Genomic DNA, 27831 nt, shown 5'->3' with positions numbered 1-27831 from the left:
TTATATACCTACTTCTTGATATGTGGTGTCTTTAATATTAACATTGACCTTCTACTCACTATTTTTTTACTATAAAAACTGAAAGAACTTTGAAGTAGTGCTTTTCATGCTTGCAATTATACTTAGCTTTTTAGAAATAAATGTTTTATTTTTGTACTATAGCACCTATAGCCATTCTCTGTTGGGCAAAGTTTAGTAAACATTATGAAATTTGTCCATTTTGCTTTTTTTGGTGTGTATTTATTTTTTGGCTATAAAAATAATTTGTTGTTATTGTAAAAAGCGACATAACAAGGACTAAGGTTGTAGCACAGTGCTGAAGCATGTTTCTAGTGTTTGTGTGGGTCTAGTTTTGATCTCCAGCACCAAGAAAAGTAAATAAATAAAGGACATAATACATATGTACCAAAGTTAACTTGAAATGATAGTCTTTTTAGTCAACATGGTATACCTATTTACTTTTTTGATTTATATACTTCATTGCTAGGTAAGGAAATACATGTATTTAGTTGATTAATGTCTTATCATTAATAAATATTCTATTTAAATATATATAGTATAGCCATATTTGGCCAGGTGATTTAAGACATATGCAAGTATATTTAAAGGAACTGGAAAACTGTGCAGTTTAAACAATAGTGGAGAAATTCTCTACATTTGACATAAAGTATATATCATAGATATTTTTAGTTTAGTAGAAAACTAGTAAAGAAAAAAGACATTTTGAAAATGGAAGAAGCAGAACAATGTGGATTAATATTTGCTTAAAATGTAAATAATCAGTAAAAGTTACTAAAGAGGAAAAGAGTAATATCAAAAGCTCAGTGTTTGTTTTATTTCATTTTATTTTGAGCCTGTGAATGTGATGTATTTTAAAAGTCAATTTAAAAGAACAGAAAAATCTTATTCATTTAGTGAAAGAAAAATTATTAAATACAAAATAATCAATTACTATTTTCTCTTTGTTTTTGTATTTGTTGTTTATTGAATGAAAAACTAATTTGATTAAATTATTGGTGCCTTTTATGATAGAGTTTAGGAAGACTGCAATGTGTTATAGTCCCACTACTGGTAAGTCTGAGCCAGAAGGATTGCCAGGAGTTCAAGGCCAGCCTGAACCACATATGGAGATCCTAAAAAAAAAAAAAAAAAAAAAAAAAAAAAAAATATATATATATATATATATATATATATATATATATATATATATGTATGCATTTTAAATTATTCCAATGAAATCTTTTCCTTAGATTCCTTTTTAAACCAACACAATGGACAAATATTTACTATCTTCTAATCTAATAGCATCAAGTAAAACTTACTGTTTTCACAAATCAGTAGTTTATATGTGTAAAATGTTTCTATGTTTGTTACCAGTTTTTAATCAAGTATATATGCAAATGTTGATTTTTTTTTTTTTGTACCAGGGATTGAACCCATGAGCTCGAGCTTGCCAGGCAGGTGCTTATGTTACTGAGCTAAATCCCCAGCATGCTAATTAAGTTTTGTAGCATAATGATCCTACTACAGATTGGTGACAGCTGACGTATATTTATTTTTAAAAAGCTGATCATATATACTCAGTCATAACTAGTGAACTTGGCTTTATTCAAAATGAAGTTAAATAACTTGCTTTCTTTATGTTGTGATTTTATACTTCGTATGTATTTTTTATTTGCCTTTGAGTTGCAAAGACATTCTTATATCCTATTTTGTACTGACTTTTTATAAGTGAGAAATGGAAAATATAGTCAATTACAGTTAACTACAGTTTAATATTAATGGGCCAGAGAAATGTCATAGACAATATTTTAGCATAATTCAATATTTAAGCACAAAGCAAACAGTATCAAAACAGAGAAAAAGTACAAATATTATATTTTTGAGATGTAATATAACCTTAGGAAATAATAATCACTAGATAAAATCACGATAAGGGTCTGTACTTCATAAATTTGAATATCTTTATTGCATAAACACTCTGTATAATATGAAAATACCAATCCTTATGGACTCTATGAAATGCAAAATTAAATATATGAAAAAATTTGCCAAAGATTTAAATTGTTGCAAAATAAGATAATTGATTACATATCAAATGAAGATTCTTAGAATAGATTTTTTAAGTTATAGATTTCTAACATCCTTGAGAAAGACAAATCTGTTTTGAAAATGTATTTTATGAAATGTTTCATGTTTTAAGATACCCACTATTTACGTACAATAAAAAGAATCCTGTGTTAATGAACTTATAGAAAATTCTAAGGAAATAAACTTGCTTTGCATATGGACTGAAAAAAGCTACTTAACCTGGTCTATTTAGTCTCTTGATAAAAGACTGAGATACTTTATGTGGCTTGCTAGGGGTTTCAGGCTTGGGGGAAAAAAAAAAGAGAAAACTAATAGCAAAAAGGGATTGTGAATGGTAAGTTTAGCAGACTTCTGAAAGGTGAAGGAGCTATATGTGAATGTATTTAGTAATATATACTTAGACCAAGATAGAAAATGAACTAGCAAAAGAATGGCTTTTTGACTGTTTTCGAATGAGGTTCATCATGCTTAGCCTGAATAATGTGAGTGAATTACTGGGTGTTGATTAATCTGAGCTGTGAAAGCTGTGACATAAATGCGTATTCCACAATAACTCTTGTGTTCTTCTTCTTCTGAGAAATATTTGTGGGGAAGAGGCTGAAGAAAGTCTTGCAAGCCTTCAATCTCATATAAAATAGTTGCATCTATTGTTGATGAAAGAGAAATCAATCTGCATAATTAGTGGTGTTGTGGAATTTAGCCAGTGAGGCAAATGATGATCTGAAGGCAAACCAAAGCTTTCATGTTCATGACAGTTATTGACTGACTTCAACACACATACACCCCCAAACACATTGCTTTTTGCTAAGAAATAAAAGTAGAAATGCACCAGAAAGTTTTGATTATTTAGTAGCTACAGAATAAAAGTCTTTGTAAAAGTATTAAAACTACATTTCAGATGTAGTGAAGTGGGAAATGAAGCATTTTTACTAAGTTAAATTTAGTAGATGTAGAGCTTATGTGAGAATAAGAAATTTGAATGCAAGATAATTACAGGTCCCTTTAAAATATTTTATTCCAACTCAATTGTAAATACAGAACTAATGCAGTAATTTGTACATAAAAATGCTTTCTATATTCTAAAATATTAGGTCACAAAGATCCTAAGTGTCTTGGAATCTTATGTAATATATAAAACAAACCTCAAATTTTATCTGTGGTTATAATGGGGATTGAATCCAGAATCTCTTTGAATTGAGCTAAAACCTCAAACCATTTCTATTATCTTTATTATTATTGAGAGGATCATATCAATTGCTCCTTCTGGGCTTGTTTTCCTTCATGGTCTTTCTGTCAGCCTCCCAGGTGCTGGGATTGCAGATACATTGCAATCCTTCTCAGATTTTTATTTTTCAAGATAGTTCATGAATTATTTGTCAGTGTGCTATGTAAAAATACAGTACAGATACTATTATGTTAAACTACACTGAAAGGTCGGACCAGATTTTTCATCAGCATGTTCAGTGTAGCATTAAAGATTAACATTTTTTAATTTTTAGATCTCATACCACTTAGAGAGCATTCTTTAAAGATTATCTACATAAAATTTTCAGTTAGGAATATCACTGGAATAAGGACTGGAGTCCTTGGTCCTCAATTGTAAAATATTACAATTTATAAATTCTTACAAGGAGGAAGAATTTAGGTTGAATTGTGTGAAATAGGGAGTAATTATTCAAAAGGAAATGGAAACTGGAAAGCATGGAAGGGAAAAGAAAAATTAAAAAGAAGCAAAATTTTTAAATAAGGTGAGGAGGGGCTGGGGATTTAGCTCAGCAGCGTAAGCGCCTGCCTTGCAGGCGAGTGGTGAGTTCGATCCCAGGTACCAATAAAAAAGACAAAGACAAAAAATAAATAAATAAATAAGGAGAGGAAGAAAGGATGGAGAGACGGGAAAGCTATGAGGAAAAAAGAAGAATCAAGATATATTATGCAAAGGTTTCAGGTCCCTATGATGGATGTGATCATTGTGTATATAGAAACTGTACCAATAGACAATTTAAATAAAACAGTTCATTTTTACTATAATTCTCTAATCTGTTATAAATCTGTATCATTATAATGAAAGTAATAGTACTGTTTCTTTTTCAGTTACACTTATAAATAACAAAAGATAAAGCAGTGAATTTTGACTAAAATTTTTTTTTCTGTAATTATAAAGTTAGAAAAACTAGTTACAGAGTGTCAAATGACATTGCACTTAAAATTTACAGTTAGTATCTGAAGAAGTCCATCCTTTGTAATAGTAGTAATTATTATGTTATTTTAGAGGCAGCATGTCAGATCATGCTTCTTATAACTGAATTTGTAAAGACAGTAAACATTTACTGTGATTAATTACTGAGGTACATATCAGATATTTTTCCTACCATCAGTGGGAAAAATGCAGCATCAATGTTGACCTGAATGCTATTATAAAGATATTTTTAATAACACTTATAAATGCCTGCCTCTCATGTTTTTGAGGATATGTAAAAAATAAAATTATTAAGAAACTGAACTTTAGGAATATTTCATTGTCATATTCAATTTAATATCATGAAAGTGTGCATTGAGGGTAATTTATGCTATGCTTTGAAATTTTATTTTTCTTACAGAACTTAGTGACTTGTTTATTGCAAGCAGTGCATTTCAGTAACAGTTCCAACATGTCAAAAATGTGCAGCATATTCACTTTTTGCGATGTAATTAGTTAGAAATTGAGGAAGCTTAATTTTAAAATTGAATTGTTTTTGAAAATCTATTTTCAGACTCTCCATAGCTTAAGCAGTTTCTCTTCATAAAATGCTTTATAGTTGTTTAAAGAAATTAGGTGTAGTTAATCAGAAAGAACATTACAGTTTGACACCTAATTTGAAAGCCCTGTCTTGAAGTAGTGAGTGATTTCTTATGGCATTACATATACCACTAAGAACCCAAATAGGAAATCCATTTATGCCCAAAGTAGATCTCAGCATTGATTAAACCAGGGTGATACTGTTTTTATGGAAGACATATTTCATAAAAGCATATATGTTTGTGAAAATATATAGTTCACTGTTTAGTTGAGTAGATTAAGGTAGTATAATAACATCACAGTGGATTCTTCTATTATACATAAGAGGCCGTATCAGTGTCACTAAAGATACTTTACTGTGAAACTGGAAATGACTATCAAGTTATTAAGCTTAGCACAATAAAAGTGATAAAAATAAGGTCTCAAAATGGTGTTGCTGAAAGCATTTTCATCTCTATTTATTTTCCTTCAGTGCCGCCAGCAATCACAATGCCTCAGAAATCCTTTAATGCCACTGCTGAGAGAGGAGAAGAGATGACTTTGTCCTGCAGGGCCTCGGGCTCTCCAGAGCCCACCATCTCCTGGTCCAGGTAAACTAAACCACCATGTCCTTCTGCCTTTTGCCTGTAATCAGGAATAACATTTGACATCTTAACATTTTGTCAAGAAGCAGACCATTAGTTTTAGTTTCATGTATAAACACTGTGGTCTTTTGTGCAGGTAAGTTGGTTGCATTAAATAGCTAAAGAGATCGACCAGCTCATCTTGTTCTAAATTTCTCAGTGAAAAGATAGATAAGATAGATTAATAGTCCTTATTTTGGGTATATTCACATAGCTCTGGCCAAAATGGTGCCAAAATCCCTGTATCTGTTTCAGTCATTTATCGTTATTGCTACAATGTGTCTTCTAAAAGAAATCCTAGGATCCCATCGTAATTGTTATATGTATGTAGACTTTATTAGAATGTAATTAATCACATCTTCTATTCAGGTACTAAATTACATAAAAAGCTAATTTTGTGAACATAAAATGCCATGGATTAAATTTGTCATTTTTCAAATGTTCACCTTCTCAAATGAGTAAACTTTGTATTGTAAATCTATTTTTACAGCGTTAACATATTTATTTTTGTTTAGAAATTTAAAATGCTTTCTATTAACATCAAGCATGCAGTATTCAATTCTTTTACACTGTGGCTCAAACAACTAAATTGAAGTTAAATAGATAATCTTGTAAATATGCTTTAGTAGTACAATTTAGTACATGGGTACAAAAATATTTTAATATCGATTATATTTAGATATTACTTATTTACTACCAGGATCCTTTCCTGTAACTAGGTCATTAAATGAATTGGTTGCTCAATGAGGAAATGCATATGGTATGTACATTATAATATTCAGATTGTGGAGATACAGCTCAGCAGCACAGCACCTGCCTTGGGCAACACAAGATCCTGAGTTCAATTCCCAGTACAAGAAAATTAAAAAAAAAAAAAAAAAAGAAAGAAATAAAGAAACAACATTCAGAACAAAGAAATGTGGTGGGGCACTCCTGTAATCCCAGCACTTGGGAGGCTTAGGCAGGAGGATCTTTGCAAGTTTGAGACCAAACTGGGCTACAAAGTGAGCCTAAACTGCATAACAAAACCTGCCTGAACTGCATTGAGAGACCCTGTCTCAAAAAGACAAAAAATGAACAAACAAACAAACAAGCAAACAAATAAAAAAGAAATGATTGACTGAGACTCCAGCATGTTGATTGGGGCAGACTAATAACTATAGGCCAACTTGTAATACTAACTGAACTGAATCAGCATGATGCTAAATGTCAATGGCCCACCTGAGGATTGCTGTGGAGATAAAAAGGGAAAACTGGAGAGAAAGAAGTAATGTTGGTTTTACTCAGTGCTATTGTTTCTCTTGTTACTGTGAGGTCTCCTGAAGTAGTTTGAGCTTCTTTTCTGGTATCAGTTTGGTTGTATTCATCGTCAGAGATGCTCAGGGCCTCCTTGTTACTGAGGATGGCTGCGGTTCACTTTGGAGGAGCTCTGGTCTTTACTCCTTCCTGGCTCCAAAGGGGAGGATGTGTGCTATTTGGTCTCCAGCAGAAGCTTATCATGCTGGCTTCCTGATGTGAGCTTGGCTGTTCTCATCATCGGAGGAGGTCAGGGCCTCATTAGGATGGCCATGATACTTTTTGGGGGAACCCTGGTCCTTACTTTGAGCGTTGCCTCCTGGCTCCTGGGCAGAACCCTCCGCCTACTGGCACAGATTCTTCATCCCACTGGCACAGACTTACTGCTGACCTTTCCTCTGCTGACCTTTGGCTTTCCCAGCACAGACTTCAGTGAGTCTTGTCATGGCTCTAGATCTTCGAGACTCTTGCAGGACCCTGTAGTGGGATCCAGGCCCTCAGCTGGATTCCTTGGGTCTTAGTGTGTGGACAGATTTTCTGTTCTTCCTGTATTTAATTAACTCTTTGGGTGACTACTTTAAAATAATACTCTAAATTATATGTCCTGTATGTAATCATTTTCCTTGCAATCCCTGACTATAGCAATGACTTTGCTTTTATTTGTATAACTTTTCCCTGTAGTACTGTAATGTATAATAGAACATAAAATTAACAGTACTGTAATGTAACCATCCTAAATTGCCACACTGTACAAAGTGTGGTATACAGAAAAGACATTGAGAATGTATAGCCAAGATGTACAGAATGTACAGGAAAAAAGGAAGATGGGGCATAAATTTAAGCTGTGAGTCCTAACTCTGAACAGCGCACTTCTGTCATAGTCTAAACAGCTGGTAAACAGAGATTCCTCATTTTGTTAAATGAGGAATGTCTGTATTTTAAAAAATCATAAAATTCAAGAAAAATCATAACAAAGCTATTGGAAAATACATATCAAATGAAAAAAGGTGGCTGTAATAAATATGAGGCTTGTAAAAATATTTTAAAGGAAATTAAGCTCTGGAACTTATTTTTCATTACTTTCTGTCTTGAGTATTTACCAAAATCTTCAATTTTCAAACCTATCCTTTTTACTCATTTAATATGTCAGGTAGCAATAAATTAGCTATATCTCCAACCAAGGTGCTGTAGTTGCTCTTTCCTAATATTAATTCGTTGTTTTGAGGTTTTCAATGGATTACATATTAACATTAGCATAATGACTCCGGATAATAATCATATATCTCAAAGACCCTTGGTTTACTAAGGTGGATTGGGAACAGCTGATATTGAATCTAATTGTATCACAGAAAAGATTTTTTTTCTTTTCTTTTTTTTTTTTTTTTTTTTTTTTTTTTTTTTGTGACAGGGTTTCAGTATACTGTTCAGACTGGCCTGGAAGTCACTTTGTAGCCAGGCTGGCCTCGAACTCACAGCAATCTTGCCTAAGCCCCCCAAGTGCTGGGATTACTTAAAGTGTGCACCACGACACCCTGTGTAACAGAAAGTCCTTGAATCATTCCTTAATGTTCTAGGATGTTATTCAAATGAGTTCATATGTCCAGAGAGACTTATTTTCTGCTTAGATTGTTTTATATTTTATATTTGATTAAAATTATTTTGTTCTATATAATTGGCAATTTAAGGGCTGCAAAAAATTACATTGCAGGATAAGAGTAATTTATATGTATAATTTTTCATCTCTTTCTGTCATTACTTTCTTTTTTTTTTTTTTTTGTCTTTATTTTGATATGGAGTCTCCCTGTGCAGTTCATGCTGGCCTAGAGCTGGCCTTGAGCTCACTTTGTAGCCCAGGCTGGTCTGGAACTCGAAATGATCCTCCCACCTCAGCCTCCTTAGTGCTGGGATTACAGGCGTGAGTCACCACGCCCGGCTTTGTCATTACTTCATCCGGGTTGTATGGAATCCTAATTAATTTAAGTACTTTTATTTTGTGTATGTAAATATGTATTTAGAGAATGGCAAAGAGTAGTTGTGATATTTACAGAGATAACGTCAGATTTTGATCTAAAATTGATTCTATTACTATAGCTTTGTAGTACACACCAATCCCTTTGTCATTTGGGGAGCTGATCCACATACATAGTACATCTTAGTTCATTTTTTATCCCCTTCCTCACTCCTTCCTCCCCTCTTTCCTTCATCCTTTGGTCCCCTTCCTGTTTGTAGATCAGGAAGTAGGCAGATAGATCTTTTGATAAAATTAGTTTTAAAAGGAGATTTTTGTATTATCCTCTTTATCTATATGTATAGACATTGTATTTGTGGAAGAAGACAAGTCCCTGTAAGCGTTAGGGAACAGAGGTTAGTAGACCTAAAGAAAGATCCAGAGTGCCCACTGCAAAAATACTGCCATGTAATGTGAGTGTAGCCCATTGTTTTAGTGACCATAGGTGGCTGTATCAAAGTAACACAGGCTCCATGGCTTGCGCAACAGAAATAACTTTTTTTATAATACTGGAGGTTGGTCATCCTACATCACGGTGACAATCGAATCTCCCTTCTTGGCTTGCAGTACCCCATCTTCTCACTTTATCCTTTCCTGGTCTTTTCTCTGTGTGACAACATTGGGGAAAAAAATCTCTTGTATCTTTTTCTGTCTTTTAAGAACACCAGATCCATCAGAGGAAGGGCTCACCCATATGACTTTATTAAACCCTTATTAATGAATTTCTTAAAGGTCCTCTCTTCAGATGTAGTCCCTTTGATGATTGGAGAGTCACAGTTGAAATTTGACCAATTTAGAATATAACCCCAGTAGAGAAGATAGTTAAAGGATAAAAAGAGTGAGAAGTTACGCAAATTATTCACAACAGGAATCAGGAAACACTAGTGACATGTAAATCAAATTAAAAATTAAATCAGTTACTGCAATGTTTCTCCATTCAATTTTTATATAATTGAAACTACCTTCAAAATTTGTATTGTTAGTCCATCAATTTGGTGAATTTTATAGATTTTATAGGTCAATAACTAAAATCTCAGGTGTGTTGTTAATATTCCTCTTTTGGAACAAATGAATAATTCTATTGAAAAAACTCAGATATTACATCACTGATTGTGTGAGGACCATATCTATACATTAAATTCTAGACAAATGTCTTAAAAGGCTGTTGATTTTGTATTTGTTGTAAATTTTAGATTACTAAATATTTTAAAAATACGTAACTAAAGGATAATAGATATACATTGTTGTTATTATTTCATAAGACCTAACTTCCCAGTTCTTCATGTCTCTTATGAATTGCTTGATGTTTCATGATATATTGAGGGAACGACATGAGAAACTTGGAAAATATATGTGGAGGCATTGGAAAAATCAGAATTATTGTGCAATGATAATGTGCATCAGTCTTTTCTTGAAAATGGAACCAGAATTCTAGGAAAGTTTTATGATGCATCAAAGCAATGTTCTCTTTAATTCTAAGAAAATTGCTTTTAATACAACTTTTAGAGATTTCTCTTTGAATTTAAGCATATGAAAAAGCAAATTTCCATACCAATAAGGAAAAATCTAAGACACTTTGTATGAGTAAGTCTTAAGACAAATTTAGTCATCCAAACTATTATTAGGAGAAAAATATAGGCTGAGAGCTAAGAAAGTAATGAAAGCACAGTACACAGAATAGGAGAAAGAGTTTAATAAAGAGAAATGAAGTAAATATATAAGAATATTTTATAATATTGAGGGCTAGTTTTAGAAGTATTTCAGATATTTCTATATCTAAAATGTTTTTACTATAGAGTAGAAAATGTAGAAAGTGCCTATTTTAAGATGACATATAATATAATTCAAACAATTACATTTAGAATCTATTCAGGGTACTTGGAAAATATTATTTATGTAGAATAGGAAACAATTTTTCCTCTTTGTTTAATAATGATATTAATATAATTTTTAATTACTTTTTCCTTATATAATTCTATTGTCATGCTTTTATTGTCAATATGTATGTTCAGCATAAATTTATAAAACGTTTATGTTTTATTACTTGAAATTTTTAAAAGGGATGATTCAGTAGAGATTACCTCAAATATGTCCTCAGGTAAAAAATATGTATATATAATAAATAAATGTTGAGTTAAAGTATAAGTGGAAAAAATAAGCAAATAAAACAAATAATCAAAGTGCAAATTAAATCACTGTGTATTTTAGTTACCTGACTACTGTCAAAATTTTAAGAGCTACCAAATGATACTCTTATCTTTAAAGTCAAAACAGTGTTAGAAAATAATTTTGATATTGATAAATTAAGTATCTGAGCTAGAGAAAATATATTATATAGCAATTCCTATCAATGAAATAATTAAAATATATAGTAAAAAGTTGAATATGATCTCCAGAGCTGCAAAGTCAAAGCATGAAAATATTTTTTTTTCAGAAATGGAAAGATCATTGAAGAAAATGAAAAATACATATTGAAAGGAAGTAATACAGAACTCACCATCAGGAACATAATGAATAGTGATGGTGGACCTTATATCTGTAGGGCAAGAAATAAGGCAGGAGAAGATGAAAAGCAGGCCTTCCTACAAGTCTTTGGTAAGTGTTATAGCACAGTGGTTAAATTTCCAAACTAAGAGAAAAGTTTGAGTAAACTTATACTCTGCTATTTTTAACTTTTAAATCTCCATCATTAAATTTCATCCTCCACATTGCGAAAAAAAGACACCATTTTTCAGCTGCCAAATGAAATTTATCTTAAGAACTATATGAAATTATACTTGTAAATTTTATGTGATTTTAGGTGTTCAATAAGTAAAGTTGAAAAATATGTAGAATAATGTTATAATTTAGAAACAAAAGTCTTTTACTTTGCTTTTCTTCTGTTCCTCTTTTTGAGACAGGGTTTTGCCATACAATTCAGTCTGACCCTGTACTCACTTTGTAGCCCATACTGGTCTCAAACTCGCAGTGATTCTCCTGTCTCGGCCTCCTGAGTGCCTGGATCACTGGCATGAGCCACTACACCTGGCAACTTTTTATTTTATTAAAATAAATTATAATTATAAATTTCACAAAAGTTATATAATTTGGGGAAACTTATATAGTGTAGAGAATTTATAATTTTTTGAGAAAATTAGATGTTTATCATTATGCCTGTGATAAGAATTTAGTGATTAGTACAAATGATTTTTCTTTTTAAAAAGTGTGATAACAATTATATATATATATATATATATATATATATATATATATATATATAAAATTACTAATATTTAGGGGTTTTTTTTTTCCTTCTTTGAGAACATTGGCTTTGTATCACTTTCCTGTTGCTTGGACAAAATTCCCAACACTCCCAACTTAAGGGAGAAGAGGCTTATTTTGTCTGTTTCAATAGATAGAGACCATGGTCAGTAGCCCCAAAGGCAATAACAACTTGGTAGAGGAAAATTTCTCATGCCATAGAGCACACGAAGCGGGGAGAAGAGAGGAGGTAGGGATAAAAATACACCTTCCAGGTCCTCTTCTTAGGATCCCACCTCTTCCAGCTGGCTTCTGAACAGCATAGTGGGTTATAAGCTTATCAATGGACTGATCAACACTGAGTTGCCCCATGATCCATTCGCCTTCTAAAAGTGTCACTTCTGAATTTGGGAGATATTGGGTGATATTTTAGAATGAATCCATAACATTCTACTCCTGGTCCCCTAAGGCCTCACATTAAATGAAATGTATTGAATGTATCTCTTAGAGTTGCCAAAGTCTTAACAGTGACAGCACTAGAGAAAAGTCCATGTCCAGTGTGTTGTCTGAGACTCATGGAAAACTCTTTATCTGTGAGCTAGTATTAAACACCAAATACAAGTACTTCCCACATACAGTAACACATGCTATGCCATTTCTGAACCAAATGGGAGAGATAGCAGCATAGATAGATACTGAATGAAAGCAAGACCAAAACCCATCAGGATAAACATTAAATCCTGTCATTCCCTGTCCTGTTTCCAGAACAGGTTTTGGTGAGATGTTGGCCCTAGATGGCAGGAGTAGTGCCCTCTCGACATCATTGTTTGTTGAAGCCCATATGTCCTCTCTTTTGGCTCCGATTGTAACTCATGCTCTCTTTGGAAGCGATTCCATCTTCCTGGCAGGTTCTGAGGCCTCCATTTCACCTTCAGCTTCAGTTGCTCAGCTACATGCACCTTCTCAGGGGCACCTGGCAGGTACTGTGACCCTGTCACACATTTTTGCCATCTTGGCCCTTTCTGAAGTACAGGTGGAAGCCTTTATGCATCTAAACCATTTGCATTCTGCATTACTGCCAATGCAGGAGCACCTGGGTGACGTCGTGTTCTCCTGCTGGTGTAGTAGCCAGAGCCTCTGCAATTATGCCTGGAACGGCTCCTGAGTGATTGGGTGGTTGCCCTCTAGATTACTGAACTGTAGAAATCACTTTGCTCTGTATCCTTGAAAGTGAAGAGCTAAGCCTTTTAAAGCAGTTTATGCTTTTAAAATGTTTGAGCCTTCAGATAATTGTATCTGGCCCAGTTCTGAGAGACCTTCAGTCAATATTTCCTATTGTCTTTATGCCTAGTAACTGGCTGTTTCTCAATGCTGATCTTTTGAACAACTACCCACCTCCTATGCCCCAATTTCCAAGTGATTCCTTTCTGGCAGAACTGCCGATTTTTCATATCTTTAGGCTCTTTGGTCCTGATTGTCACTATAAATCAGTTTAAAGTGGTTAAAAGTCCCCATATACAGCCAGAACTTTGGGCTGCTTTAACAATCCTTCAATCAGGTTAAGGGTAAATAATTTTGGCAGCCAGAAATTAAAGGAAGTCATCGACTTGTTCTAATGGTATTTATCACTTGAAAATATTTATTAGACTAAATTCTACTCAACATAAAAAACAGAGATGAGAGTTTATGACTTAATTACAAAGAATAATGTTGACAGACTACTTCCATAAGCCTATATGAAACCGTACACAGTTACATCTATTTTTATTAGGATGCCAGTAAATGAGGAAAAGACATAAATGGAAGATCTTGTAATACTTTCATCCTTTCAAATAAAAAATCCATAAAGTATTAGCTTCAAGAGTTATAATCAGTTTTTTAATATTATGGGAAAATTCTTATTTTGTCACAAAATCACACAATATATATATATATATATATATATATATGTATATGTATATATATATAGAGAGAGAGAGAGAGAAAGAGAGAGAGTATATGGAGTAAACAGTAATATTCAAGAACTCTATGTGGCATATTTCTAATTGAATATTATTTTGTGAAATTAAAAACAACTTCTATTCCTGATTTGTATCAAAATATTGGAAAATTATACTTGTACTTCAGTCACAAATTCTGGCTTTCAGAGTTTTATTCATTTCATAGATTAACAACTAAACAGCTAAAAAACACAGACAAGACAATGTTGAGAAAAGGTTTTCTATCCCATTCTTTGCACCTCTCTGGCTTCTCCTATAAAGCAAAGCGTGCCAGTGTAACTGCCACAGCGGCATCATATACTACATTATTATGGAGTTAAGTGGATAATGTGGATTTTCAGCCTGCGTAATATAATTTTACTCCAGTGTCAATTGAGTAATGTATATATTTTTTACAGTACAGCCTCACATAATACAGCTTAAAAACGAGACTACGCATGAGAATGGTCATGTCACACTCATCTGTGAAGCGGAAGGAGAACCTGTTCCAGAAATCTCTTGGAAAAGAGCTGTGGATGGCATCACATTTTCTGAAGGTGATAAGGTAACAGCAGCTCCAGTATAATAGATTCCAGTTATGTTGTAATTTCCAGAATTTTAAACATTAGTAAATCTTTCATTACTCTGTAAGAGCAAGTAAATTACATAGATCAAAGTTTTAATTTTTCAAAAGGTTACTCCACTATAGAGTCAGCATAAAATAACTTCAGAGGAGAAAATATAATTTGGAAATCAAATTATAGTTGTTTGATTATTGATGTTGCCCTTTAGGTTGTTTTCAAGACTTTTATAATACAATGAATCTTTAAAAGATGTTATTATAAATTTAAAATTCCACTTTTTGTTGTACATACAAAATAGTTTGATATTTAAAAATTCTGACTATCATTTAACCTTTTAATGTGTTTAATTGTGTGCATGCATTTGAAAAGCAGATGTCTGCTTTAATATAATTCAGAATTTAAAAAACAAAAATAAGTACAAGTATGGCATTTTGGTAGCATTTCACCGGAATGTATCCAAGTTACCTAGAAATCAATTAAGCCTGACCATATGTTTATTACATTACAGGAATTTTTATCACTTTTCAACTGCAAATACTCACAAAAATAAGAGTGATAATGAAATGATTATGTAATGACATGGTGGGACTTATATTTCACATTAGTAAAGATTATAAAACTAGTCTTTCAGATGACTTTACTAGTATTAAAGTTTTTCATTTAAATTAATTTCCACAAAATGTCTGATTTCCAAAACATAACTCAGAACTAATTGGCCCTGGTAAAGTGACTGTAGAAAGACTTGAAATTCTATTTTAAAAGCATTTTTTATTCTTTCAATTTATCATGACATATGTAAAATATGCTAGTCTTATAAACTGGCATAATGGGATCATTTTCTTGACTGTATAATGCATCGTTTCTTTTTGTGTCCTATATCCTCTTCTTTGGGTAATACTTTCAATATCTCAGTATATTTCTTTTTATATTTTGAATTTAAAGTTCAAATTTTTGGAATGTGAATCACAGTCATATGGCCACTGAAAAGTTTATTATAGAGTTTGCTTTACTGTTTTCTTAAGTGAAGATTATAGATGTTGTTATGGCATAATTGTCAAAGCTGAAAATATTTAAAATTTCATGGTTAGTAAACAGAAAATTAGACATCTAAAAATTTAAAGAATTGTTTTCAGATGCATTAGAACATATTTCTGTGGATTAGACTACTAAAGAGCAATTATTTTCTTATTTAAGCCCTTACTATTTATACTTTTACTTCCCTGTTATTGTATTTTTCAACTATTTTCCTGTCCAGTGAAGAATTTCAAGTTTTAAATTGGCTTTCATTCTGCATTTGAATAATGTTGTCATGTAGATTCTGAGAATGAGATCCCTATTCTATTCAATTACTGCAACAGTGAAAAGTTATCAAGGGACTACAAAGTGAGGGTATTTTATTCTAGCAGCTATTCCCTGGGCCACACCAAATCACACACAGGAAGTTCTAGCTGTATAAACAACCCTGTAGATTCTGTTTGCTAATAATCAGATCTAATGACACATATTTAAATATTTTGTCTTGGATTATTTTTCAAAAGCAATTATAGAAACTCAAATATTCTTTTTCTTTAAATTTCATCCATTGGTAAAAAAAATTAAGGCTATTGATTTTCTGTTATAGCAATTCTCCAAAATTATTTTAAAATTCATGACTTACATTCTGGATACCAATGAGTCATTTTTCTTCTAATATTTCTTCTTTTTTCAACAGAAATAATTCAGAAAATGTATAGTTGAAAGCATAAGTTGAGGCATAAAGAAAAGAAAATCTCATTTTGAACTTCAGCTTTGCATTTATTATATTTCAGCTGCAATAAAAATTATTAAATTGTTAAATACGAGTTTCTTCACTTTTTAAATGCTTAAAAGAATATTTTCTATATTTTTATTAGGAGCAGGAATAATACTATTTAAAATGTGTGTCAATATGTTTAGCATAAGCATTGGATAGATGCTTTTTACCTGTGTCATGTTACAATTTCGGAAGCACAATTTACCTTGTTCTTATCCTGAAGAAATTCTGATTGCTGGTAAACCTCCTCATGTCAGATATATAAGATCTGACTGAATATTATCTGTTGCAGATTATACTGTGATAATATCAGACATCATAAAAGTGGGTTTATAACGTATTTCCTATAAGAAATAGTAGAAAATCCTTCTGTCATGCGGATGTCACCCCAGTGTTAGCTCAAGATTTTAGATTTTTGGGGGAGAGGTAACAAATTCACAATCTCATCCTTACCAGTCAAGTGTTGAGCTACTGAACTAAATCCTGGCCCTTGAATATACTTTTAATCATCATTTGCGGTCATATGAATTCCAGGCCATACTGTGAAAAATAATTCTTAATATTTCAGCAAAGATGAAATTCTGCAGCTAATTCTTTTAACAAAAAAAGAGTCTTAAAAATTCTTTGAACTAATGATTAGAAAGTGCTTGGAAAGTATAGCACCAATAAATGTTACTATGTTGAATATACTAACTCTGAACACACTGCAATTATGTGTATTATAAAGAGAGAAATATCTTCAATGCCATGGACTTCAAAATAATAACTTTATCCATTCCCATGTCAGTATACTCAGTGAATATACTCATTTCTGTGGATTTTTAAAGGGGCCTTTCAATAGTATCATTTTTTTTTCTTATATTATTTCATGATTAGTCATCACAAAAGATTAAGTGGAAATTAGCATCAAATGACTGAAATCTATTCTTACCTTCAGCGAATTCCTACATACTAAATGAATGATTTTTTACTAAACACAAGATTATGATAAATATACCCAACATAATCTCTATTTTGGGGACAGAAATATTAAAGATATCACATGGAGTGGTAAGGAAGAACCAGTGGCCTCTGTGAGAAGGCCATTTTTGAAAAGAGATGAAAATGTGATAAACAAAAATGTATTTAGTTTTTATAGTGCAAATTAAGGGAGCTGGAAAGCCTGAGTATGGTATCGTAGAAGAGCTTGCTTCCCAAAGAATAAATATTAAAAGCGCATGAAAGTGGTAATCACCCAAAAAAAAAAAAAAATATCATGCTGTTCATTCGCATACCCACTCAACATCTTAACTGAATTTGTTTTCAAGTATTCTGATTGTATCAGAAATAATTTCTAAACATAGTGTCATAAAACAAACATTTTCTTTAGCTCATTCATTTGTGGATCAGAAATCAAGTAGGCAAGCTGAGTGGCTGTCATGTAGATTCTCTATCATGCATGCACTCAAGAATTGCCCGGATTTGTAGATGTGACTAGGATCCAGTGTGCTGCGAAGTCACGCTGGTGCACTTTCATGGCTGCCTGTCCCCCACAGGCTGAGGGCAGTAGCTGTGTTGGAGCTGTTTGTTGGTCCTGTCCATCCAAATGGAGCCTCTGCTGCAGGACAGTCTCCAGAGAGTTTCTCCAGTAGGTTGGTAGACTCGCTCCAGAGGGAATATTTCAAGACATTCAGACCAGGTAGATGCTGCACGGCCTTTTCTGAAGCAGCCTTGGAAATCATACACAGTACCACTGCTTTTGCCGCATTATAACTGATGCTAATCAACCATGAGGAAAATCCAAAGCCAAAAAGTTAGGTTACCCTGCTTAATGGAAAAGTACTCTTTGTTCTATTTTTTTTAATTTTCTTTTTTACTTTTAAAATTAAGTTTATAGGTATATTTTAGATATGCATTATCATCACATTCAGCATAGGGAATTTGTACCTGTACATGATATATCTTAATTTGTTTTTTCCTTTCCAATACCCCTACTTTCCATTCAACTTCTTTTCCTCTCCTTATTTACAAAAGCTCTGTTTCCACCCCCCCCCCTTTTTTTTTTCTTTCTCATATTCTTGGCTTTTCTGTTCCTTCCTTTCCTCCTCCTCACTCCCTAATTCTCCTTCCCATTTTAAAAGTAAGATATCAAAAGGGGAATAGATATGTCAAATGGAACCTCAAGTTTTAGTTTTTGGAGAAATCTCCAAAAATCTCCACACTGATTTCCACAGAGGTTGCACCGGCCTACATTCCCACAAACAGTTAAGATGGATGCTATTTTTCCAAAAGCAATGCCAGCATTTGTCATTGGTTGATGATAGGCATTCTTCTGGAGTGAGGTGGAATTTCAGTTTCATTTTAATTTGCATCTCTCAAGTGAGTGAAGATACTGAACACTGTTTCATTGATGTATTTTCTATATATCCATCTTAGAAGTCTCTATTCATTTCAGATGCCAATTTTTGAGATGGGTTGATACATTTGGGGATCTGATTTTTTATTGAGTTCTTTATATATCCTGGATATTAGTCTTTTGAGAAATAACTGGCAAGAATTGTTTTCACACTATGTGGCTTGTCTCTTCACTCTGTTAATGATGACTTTAATGAAATGATACCCCAGTTGTTGATTTTATGTAATATTTCCCATGTGATTGGGATTTTGTTCATGAAGTATTTGTCTATTCTTATGTTTTCAAGAGTTCTACCTATTCTTTCTTGAGCAGATTTAATGTTTCTGCTTTAATATTTAGTTATTTGATGCATTTTGATTTTAGTTTAGTACAGTGAGAGATATGGGTCTACCTTTAGTCATTAGTGTGTGGAAAACTAGTTTTTGCATTCCATTTATTAAAGAGTCTATCTTTCTTCAGAGACATTGTTTGGCATCTTTGTCAAAGGTAATATGACTGAGTGAGTTTGGAGTTGTTTCTGAATCTTTTAATTTGTTCTATTGATCTTATGGTCTGTATTTTGTTTTTTGTTTGTTTGTTTACATAACAATAGATTTGTAGTATATTTTCTTTTTTTTTTTTCTTTTTGGCTTTTTCGTTTTTACCGGTACCAGGGATCGAACTCACAACTGCCTGCTTTCAAGGCAGGCGCTTATGCTGCTGAGCTAAATCCCCAGCCCTGTAGTATATTTTCAAATCAAGGATTGTGATTCTCCCCTGCCTTTCCTTTGTTATCCAATTATTTTTCACACTCTATGTCTCTTCTAGCTCCAAATGAATTTTAGAATTTTTTGTCTAATTTTGTGGTGTGCTATTGGTATTTTGATTGAGAGTGCATTAAATCTGTGTATCAAATCTAAGAGTATGGTTATTTTCACTATATTGCTTCCTTCTACCCTAGAGCAAGAGACATATTTCCATTTTCTGACATCTGCTTTGATCTTCTTTTTCAGAATACTACTAAGATATTTTCCTCCCTGTGTTACACTGATTCTGAATTCTTTTATTTCTTTTCTTTTCTTTTTTTTACAGCTATTATAAAAGCTCTGATTCTCTAATTTCTCTCTCAGTCATTTTGCTATTTTTTTTTACAAAAAATCTAATGATTTCTGACAGTTGGCTTTGTATCCAGGTGTGTGATTGAATTTGGTTATTGAATCAAGAAGGTTTTTGATATTTGGGGGCCTTCTCAGTAAAGTACCAAGTCGCCCATAAATAGTGATAATTTAATTCTTCCTTGTTATCTTTATTTCTTTCTTTCATTTTTAAAATGCTTTGACTAATGTTTCACTAATATATTAAATAGCAATGCTGATAGTGAATATCCTTATCTTGTTCCTGACATTAGAGTGAAAGCTTTCAGTTTTTGAAAATTTAGTATGATGTTGGATGTTGGTTTGTCATAGATGGTTTTTATCACTTTGAGATAAACACCACCTATTCCAATATTATATATAGGTTTCGTTTTTAATCATGAGTGGGTGTTAGACTTTGTCAAATGCTTTTTCTGCATCTATTGAAATGATCATAGAGATGTTATATTTCTGTTGATATCATATATTACATTTTTTGATTTTGGGATGGTGAACCATCCTTGCATCCCTGGGATGAATCCTACTTGGTCATCATGTGTAATTCTCTTGACTTGCTACCTTCTGTTACCCACTATCTTATTGAGGATTTTTTGCATTTATGTTCATGAGGGAGAATGACCTGTATTGATATTTTTTTGGTTGGATTTTTCTCTAATTTTATAATTGGAATGATTCTTGCTTCCAGATGATTTTAGGAGTAATACTTCCCTTTGAGTTTCATAAAAGAGTTTGAAGAATAGTGGCATTAAATGGCTAAATTTCTTGCTCAATTCAACAGTGAATCCATCAGAACCTGGGCTTTTCTTTGTTACAGTTTTTTTTTTATTGTATCTTCAATTTCATCACCTGATAATGGGTTATTTAGAATTTGTAAATATTCATTCAGTTTTGTAATTCATATGTTTCTAAGAATCTCTCCATTTATTCTATTTTTTCCACCTTATTTGAGTACAAGTTCTTTAAAGTAGATATTGATGATCTGGATTTCTGCAGGACCTGTTCTGGTTTCATCTTTTTCTTTCACAAATGCATGAATTTGAGTTTTTTCTTTTGTTTTATTTGATTAGTTGGGTGTGTGTTTTTCAATTTCATTTAATCCTACAAGGAACCGACTCTTCAATCCATTCTTTCTTTATACTGTTTTCTTTAGTCTGTATTGTACTAATTTATGCTTTGATCTTTATAATTTCTTTCCTCACATAAGCTTTGAGCTTAATTTGTACTTTTTTCCCTATAAGTCTGAGATTCAAAATTAGGTTATTTGGGCTGTTTATCCAATTTGAGAATTCACTGCTATAAATTTCCTTCATAGGAATGTTTTCATGGAATCCCATAGGTTCCAGGATGTTGTATTCTTTAACTCTAGAAACTGTCTATTTTTTTTCTTTTTGAATCAGAATTTTCATTTAATTGTAGAAACTCCATAATTTTTTATTTAACTTCATCTGTGACACTTTGTTTAAGAGTGATGCTTTTTTAAAGCAAAACAGAAAAAAGGGTAGAAATGATAAAGAATTTTAAAAATTACAAGAATTTGTGACTACTTGATATATTACATCTTGTTATCTTAATAATTCATATTTAAATTTGTGAATATCATATTGTTTTTCTAGTGCAAATAATAATAATAAACTGAAATAGTAATAAGATCTGAAATGTATATTAGATATTATAATAATGAAAGGGAAAGAAAGTGCTTGAAAGGAAAGAACAACTTGTAGGCATACAAATATAACTGTGTATGTTTAAGTGTATAAGATAGATAACCATACTACTAAGTTTTGTTAGTTCATCAGAGTATTTTATTTATTTTATGTTTGTGTGGATTTTTTGTGATTTTTCCATTGATTTTTTATTTCATTATAGTATGGTATGATAATTTGCATGCAATAATTTCAGTTCCTTTGCACGTACTTAAACATGTTGTACCAGTTACTATGTGGTCTATTTTGAGGACTGCCCTATGTGCAGCTGAGAATAATGTGCGCTCTGTTGTAGAGTGAAATATTCTGTAGTTATCTGCTAAATCCGTTGTTCACAAGTGTGGCTCACTTTAGGGATATTTCTTTGAAGATTTTTTTGTCTAATTGAGCTATTTGTGATAGTGGGGATATTGAAATGCTCAATTAAATTGCAATAATGCTTCTTTGATTTTTCATGTCCTTTAATAGTTGTGTTTGATAGTTTGATACAACACCATTTGATGCATATATATTTCTGATTGTTATCTCTTCCTCTTGGATTTGCCCTTATAAGTATATAATGACCTTCTTTGTCTCTATCATATTTTTTTTTCATTATTAAGACAAAATACCTGATGCTCAAAGTTAAGGGAGGCAAAGTTTATTTGACTTACAGTTTGTAGAGGTTTCAGTCCGATAATCAGCTGGTTTCAAAGCAGATGGCTTGGCAGAGAAAAACAGTTCACAGTGGGCAGGCTAAGAAAGGAATTTGGATAGAGGAAAGCCATCCTTCCACTTATGTTGTATAAAAGGCTACCTGCCCCAGGGTGGGTGTAGCACTCTCACTCTTAATCCTAGCCCAAACTATGCCAAAACAATTCTTGGACTGATTTACTAATCCCATGCTATTAGTCCTAGCAGCATGTACTCTAGGTTCAGACCCTCTGAAAAAGGCCCATCTAAACTTCATCAAGCTTTGGGGAACATTTAGACATAAATTATAACAGACTTGCTTGGTCTTTGCTTGAAATTTATTTTGTATTGAAATAGACTAGCTGCCCTGTCCCTTCTCCCAAGTACCTATTGCATGAAGTATTATTTTTCATCCTTTGAGTTTTATTCTAAGATTTTTTTGAGTTAAATGTGTTGCTTGTATACAGCAAATTGTTGGATCTTGGTTCTTGATACATTCTGCATGTCTATGTCTTTTTATTGGTAAATCAAGACCATTAATTTACATTGATTGTTATAACTGATATTCATTGTCATGACTTTGTCATGTTAGTGTCCGTCATTGGTTTCCTGACTTTCCCATGTTTAATACCTTGCCTTCTGTAGTGAATTCTTTTTTTTTTTTTTTTGGTGTTCTTTAATTGGTAGGCTTTGTTATATCTTTTAAAAATATGATTCGGAATATTTTATAAACCTGAGTCCTGAATTTCTTTACTTTCTTTCATAAAAGTGTCTTACTTCCTCAGTGATTTTGGAAGATAGTTTTGCAAGGTGCTTCAAGCTGATCCAGAATGGTATCTCCTTTAAGACTCCAAATACTTTACTCCTAGCTCTCCTTGACATAAGGGTTTGGTTGAGAAGACTATAGTGATTTGATTCTGATGGACTGTACTTTATAGGTGATTTGCTTTTTCTCTAAAATCTCTTGATAATGTGTTCTTGTATTGAATTTCTAGACTCTTCAATTTTATATGCCTTGGTGTAGATTTATTTTGGTCTTGCTAATTAGAGTTTTACATGCCTCACTTATCTCTATGTCAAATTCTTTCTATCTGATTGAGCAATTTTCTTTCATTACTTCTGTGAACAGATTTTTATGTAATTTTTTTTACTATATCCTGCTTTTTCATTGACTCTGATCATCTTATGATGTTCTTTAAATAATCTTAGAGCTGGGGCTGGGGATTTAGCACAGCAGCATAAGTGCCTGCCTTGCAAGCAGGCAGTCATGAGTTCGATCCCCGATACTAAAAGGAAAAAGACAAAAAAAAAAAAAAATTTAGAGCCGTTGAGTTCATTTTCCATAGCTCTATAGTATTTTTAAGAAATCGTTCCTTTCATGATCACTGCCTGAAATTTTATGTTCTATATCTAACATTGTGATTTCACCTTGCCTCATCTAGTTGTGTATACTTTCGGTGGAATTTTTAATCTCTGGGATATCTGATTGAATCTTTTTTATGAATTCCATATCTTTCCTATTTTCATTCATGGTTACCATCACTTTCATAAGTTTTTCTATTTTTGTAATCTATATCTATTCTAGATTCACTGAACAAATCCTTCATTATTATCCTTCATCTCTGTTTTTACTTGAAAGATTATTTTTGATACAATTTTCTCTATAGCCTCATCCATCTGTCTTTCTTTCTTTCTTTCTTTCTTTCTTTCTTTCTTTCTTTCTTCCTTTCTTTCTGTCTACTGCTACCACTTCAGAAATTTCAGATGAGTGATTTCTGTTTTCCTTTCTCTTGTTCCTGCAACTAGTCCTGGGTGGGCTCAAGGTCTGGGGTTGTATTTTGCTTCTGTGTCTTACCATTTTCTTTTTTTTTTTTCTCAAACTGTTTTGTTTTCTGCATCAATACTTATAAATCAGTTATGGTAGGTATCTTTATCGCTAGTACCAAGACTTCTCTAGAAAATGTCTATTCCTCAGAGATGTCTTCTACGTGTAGCTGTCTTTTGACCATTTTGTCTGACCCAACATTCTACCTTCCCAATATATTAGTATAAGAAGTTGTTTACTTGGCCATCATTCCTTTGGTACTGGATCTAGTGATGATTATAATCTCAGACAGTCCCAGTGTTGCCATACAAGGGAGAACAACTCATTACAACAGGTATATTTCCCTGACTAAATTAGTACAGTTAGCAATAGCAATAGCATCAAGCACAGGCTAGAAACTGACAAGTTGTGATAATTGCTAATTTGGTGCCTTTAACCATAAGAGGAAGATATACATTTATAATGAAAGCCAAAAGCCACAAGATGGTCACCCAAGCTTTGAGAAACTAGAGAAAAGCACAAGAAACAAAAAAGGAAAGAAAGAGCAAAATAATATCAAAGCGAACTAGAAAGACTAGAGACAGTGTTCTCTCACATGAAAATTCCAAAAAAAAAAAAAAAATCAAGAAAGACTATTAAGGAAAATAAGAAAAAAAAAGAGGCAAAGAAAACAAGCAATAAAAGAAAAAATACTGAACAGTAGCAACAAATTTTTAAAAAAGCAAAACAAAATAAAGAAACACAAAGGATGAAATTTCTCTGGTGTACATGGCTCTGAGGTAGTATCCCTGTCACAGCCCAGATATGTGCTGACAAACACTGCAAGTTCTGCAGTATGATCAATGCTGGGTGCAAGGATGATCTTGGCCTCAAGACATGGGGGCTGGGGCCATAGTCTTCAGTCAGTAACTTTCTGTTTGTCTCTTGGTGGCCTGCCCACATCTTCTTACACTGTTTGTTTCTAGATAGCCCTGCCATTTGATGCGGTACCCTCTGACAGAGACAACTCTAGGCAGCTGCCAGTCTCATGTATATTTGGCCCCTCTTGGTCCTGGCACATCTTCCTTTGTTCCTCTGCACTGCACATTTCTCCCTTCCTTCACACTGCTGGGTGTAGGGTAGGAGTGGTGCTCTTCCACTCACTGCATTCACCACCATCGCTGCAATCCTTAACTTTTTTTTGCTAGATTCCATTTTGCAGCTATGGTACAAAACAACAACAACAACAACGGCGATAAGCAAAGAATAAAAATAAAATGTACCCTATTGAAAATGAGAAGCTTTCTGATAAGTTGCTCAGTGCGTGCTGGTGAAAATTTGCTGCCAAGCTGTAGTGTTCTCTGTTTCAAGGAAAGCAAAAGAGACAAGGGACCTTCTATACCCAATCTGTCCTGTGTTGTTTGATTTTGCCATCTATTTCAACCCACTATTTTTTTTTTTTTTTGAACTTCCCAGAATGGTGGCTCCTATGCCATGTGCAGTTGAAAGTCTCACAGGCAGCCTCTTGGACTGCTTTGTCATTTTATAAAGCTCTATGCTTATTTTTGTTTGATTTACAAATCTCTTTTGTCCTTCCTTTTCTTTCAATTATTATGTGTTTAGTTGATTTTTTTTCTGAATAACTTTAATATGGCTCCTCCCCTATTCAAGCATGTTGATTACCCTGGAAAAAGATTTTTAATGACATTGTAGATAAATAATGGGAAACATTAAGACTCTCTTAAGTTTATATTTCTAAGTGTATCTCAGATATCCCCATGAGCTAAGTCCAGTTATTTTTCCAACCTTGTAGAAGGGGAAACTGAGGCATAGGAAAATTTAGTGATTTTTCCAAGGTCACGCAGGTTATAAGAGGATTTTAGTTATGGTCTGGGTCTCATATTCCTCTCAGAATTCTTTTAAAATGAATGTTTATGTTCCGCCTCAAATTTTTTTTTTAAATGAATGGTCAATCTCCTCAATCTAAATAATATTACCATATAATTAAATACATGTAAAAGTTAGAAAAAATTGTTCTGGTTTGAAAATTAGTTATGATAATGTACTTCTATTTTTTGCTCCTTAATAATATATAAAGTAAACAAATTTTTAAAAATATTTTTTAGAATATTCCTTATAAAATTATTCCTTACAGCTGGTTATTTTAGTGCATGTAATCCCAGCAGGGCCACCTTGGTCTATGGCATCCTGAGTTCAAGGACAGGCTGAGTCCCATAGTGAGACCTTTTCTCAGCCCTCCTCACAAAAATTCATCTCTTGCGATGCTTTCCCTTACAAGTTTTTAAATGTCCTTGCTTTAGGAAACAACCCAGTATTTTAACGTTATTGTATTTATGAAGTACGTGATTTTCTTAATATTTCAAAGTCCTTTGGAGCAAGCATGATTAAAATTTTAATGATAGTAACTTGTTGACCACTACAGTCTCCTAATTGATATTTTATGTTAAATCCAACCAGGTTTCATTAATGATATGATTATATTATTTTCACACAAATGATTCTGAGAAAAAGTGTTACATATTTATATGACTTTTTCCATACTATGCTTGCTCTGAAGCTCATAATCCTTTATTTTCAGGAAGATACTAACTTTTAAGCTGAGCATATTAACATGCCATAAAATACTCTTGAAAAATACGATAGAAACACCAAAAATAATACTTTAAAAGAGAAATCTTTGAGCCAGTCATGGTAGTATATGCCAATATTACCTGAAATTTGGGTAATGAAAAGGTTTCCCTATTTGAGGCCAGCCTGGGAAACCTAACAATTTAACAAGATACTATCTTAAGATAAATAAATAAGTACATATAAGGATAAATACATACATTGGTAAGTGAGAAGTAAAGCTCTAGTTTCAATTTCCTGTAGCACACAAAATGAATAAACATGCAAGAAAGCAAAAAATAAGAAACCAGAGAGAAATACTGGAAACTAATTGGGCCTTTAGCTATAATTCAAGTCATTTTCCTACACATAGTACATGTGATTTTAAAACCTCTTCTGACAGATTTAAAGCATTTAAAAAGCATATCTACTTGCTTTACAAGTTTTTCATTATTCACTGATTCTCAGGATAATATTTTGTTTCTTTATTCAGTTGTCACGAACTTAACATTTTCATTGTGTTTAATATTTATAGGAAATGCTGCCTAAGGGCTATGAATATCATTTATTAAGCTAGTATTAAAATAGTATTAACATACTTGAGTTATCTAAAATTTTATTAAATTGATAGTTTAACCTTAACATTATTTTGAAGTCTTTTTCAGATGTATGTGTATATAAAAATTAGAAATTCTTATCTTTTTGCTTATTAATCTTGTGTACTTAAGTGTAAGATTTAACTGTATGCAAGAATGTTTAAACCAGTACTCAAATACTGCTATCGTGTATAAAATAGTATGCATTAAAGTTGTTAACTACCTTGTACTTGCAAACAACATAAATTTTTGTATTAAAAATGTTTCTTAATAACTCCATACTTGTTTTAAAAGTTTTCATATGAGGAATTTATGAGATTGCACATTTATCATAGACTATATTAAACAGTAATAACAATAAAAATTTTCAGTTATTGTGAATACTTCTAATCAGCTTTTAATTAATTTCACCTTACATCATCACTTGTCATTGTGATTTATCAATAATTACTTTAATATGTAAAATAACATATATTGATTATTATTGAAAGTCATGGAAAATGTTACAAAT

At 32.4% G+C, this 27831-nt stretch overlaps 1 protein-coding gene across 3 annotated transcripts in view; it reads left to right on the top strand.

The window, feature by feature from the left end:
- Nucleotides 1–27831, top strand: part of Ncam2 (neural cell adhesion molecule 2) — a 448375-nt gene that overhangs the window by 273225 nt on the left and 147319 nt on the right. For all 3 annotated transcript variants that reach the window (XM_063224717.1, XM_063224714.1, XM_063224716.1), the window contains exons 6-8: nt 5340–5457; nt 11229–11389; nt 14433–14578. In XM_063224717.1, coding sequence (XP_063080787.1) covers nt 5340–5457; nt 11229–11389; nt 14433–14578 — 425 coding nt within the window. The remainder of the gene's footprint in view (nt 1–5339; nt 5458–11228; nt 11390–14432; nt 14579–27831) is intronic.

The sequence above is a fragment of the Cavia porcellus genome, unplaced genomic scaffold, assembly GCF_034190915.1.
Source record: "Cavia porcellus strain 051 isolate PalLab524CR breed Dunkin Hartley unplaced genomic scaffold, mCavPor4.1 scaffold_15, whole genome shotgun sequence".
NCBI lineage: Eukaryota > Metazoa > Chordata > Mammalia > Rodentia > Caviidae > Cavia > Cavia porcellus.
Note: the sequence above shows the minus strand (reverse complement) of the source record. Positions and strands in the feature narration are given on the sequence as shown.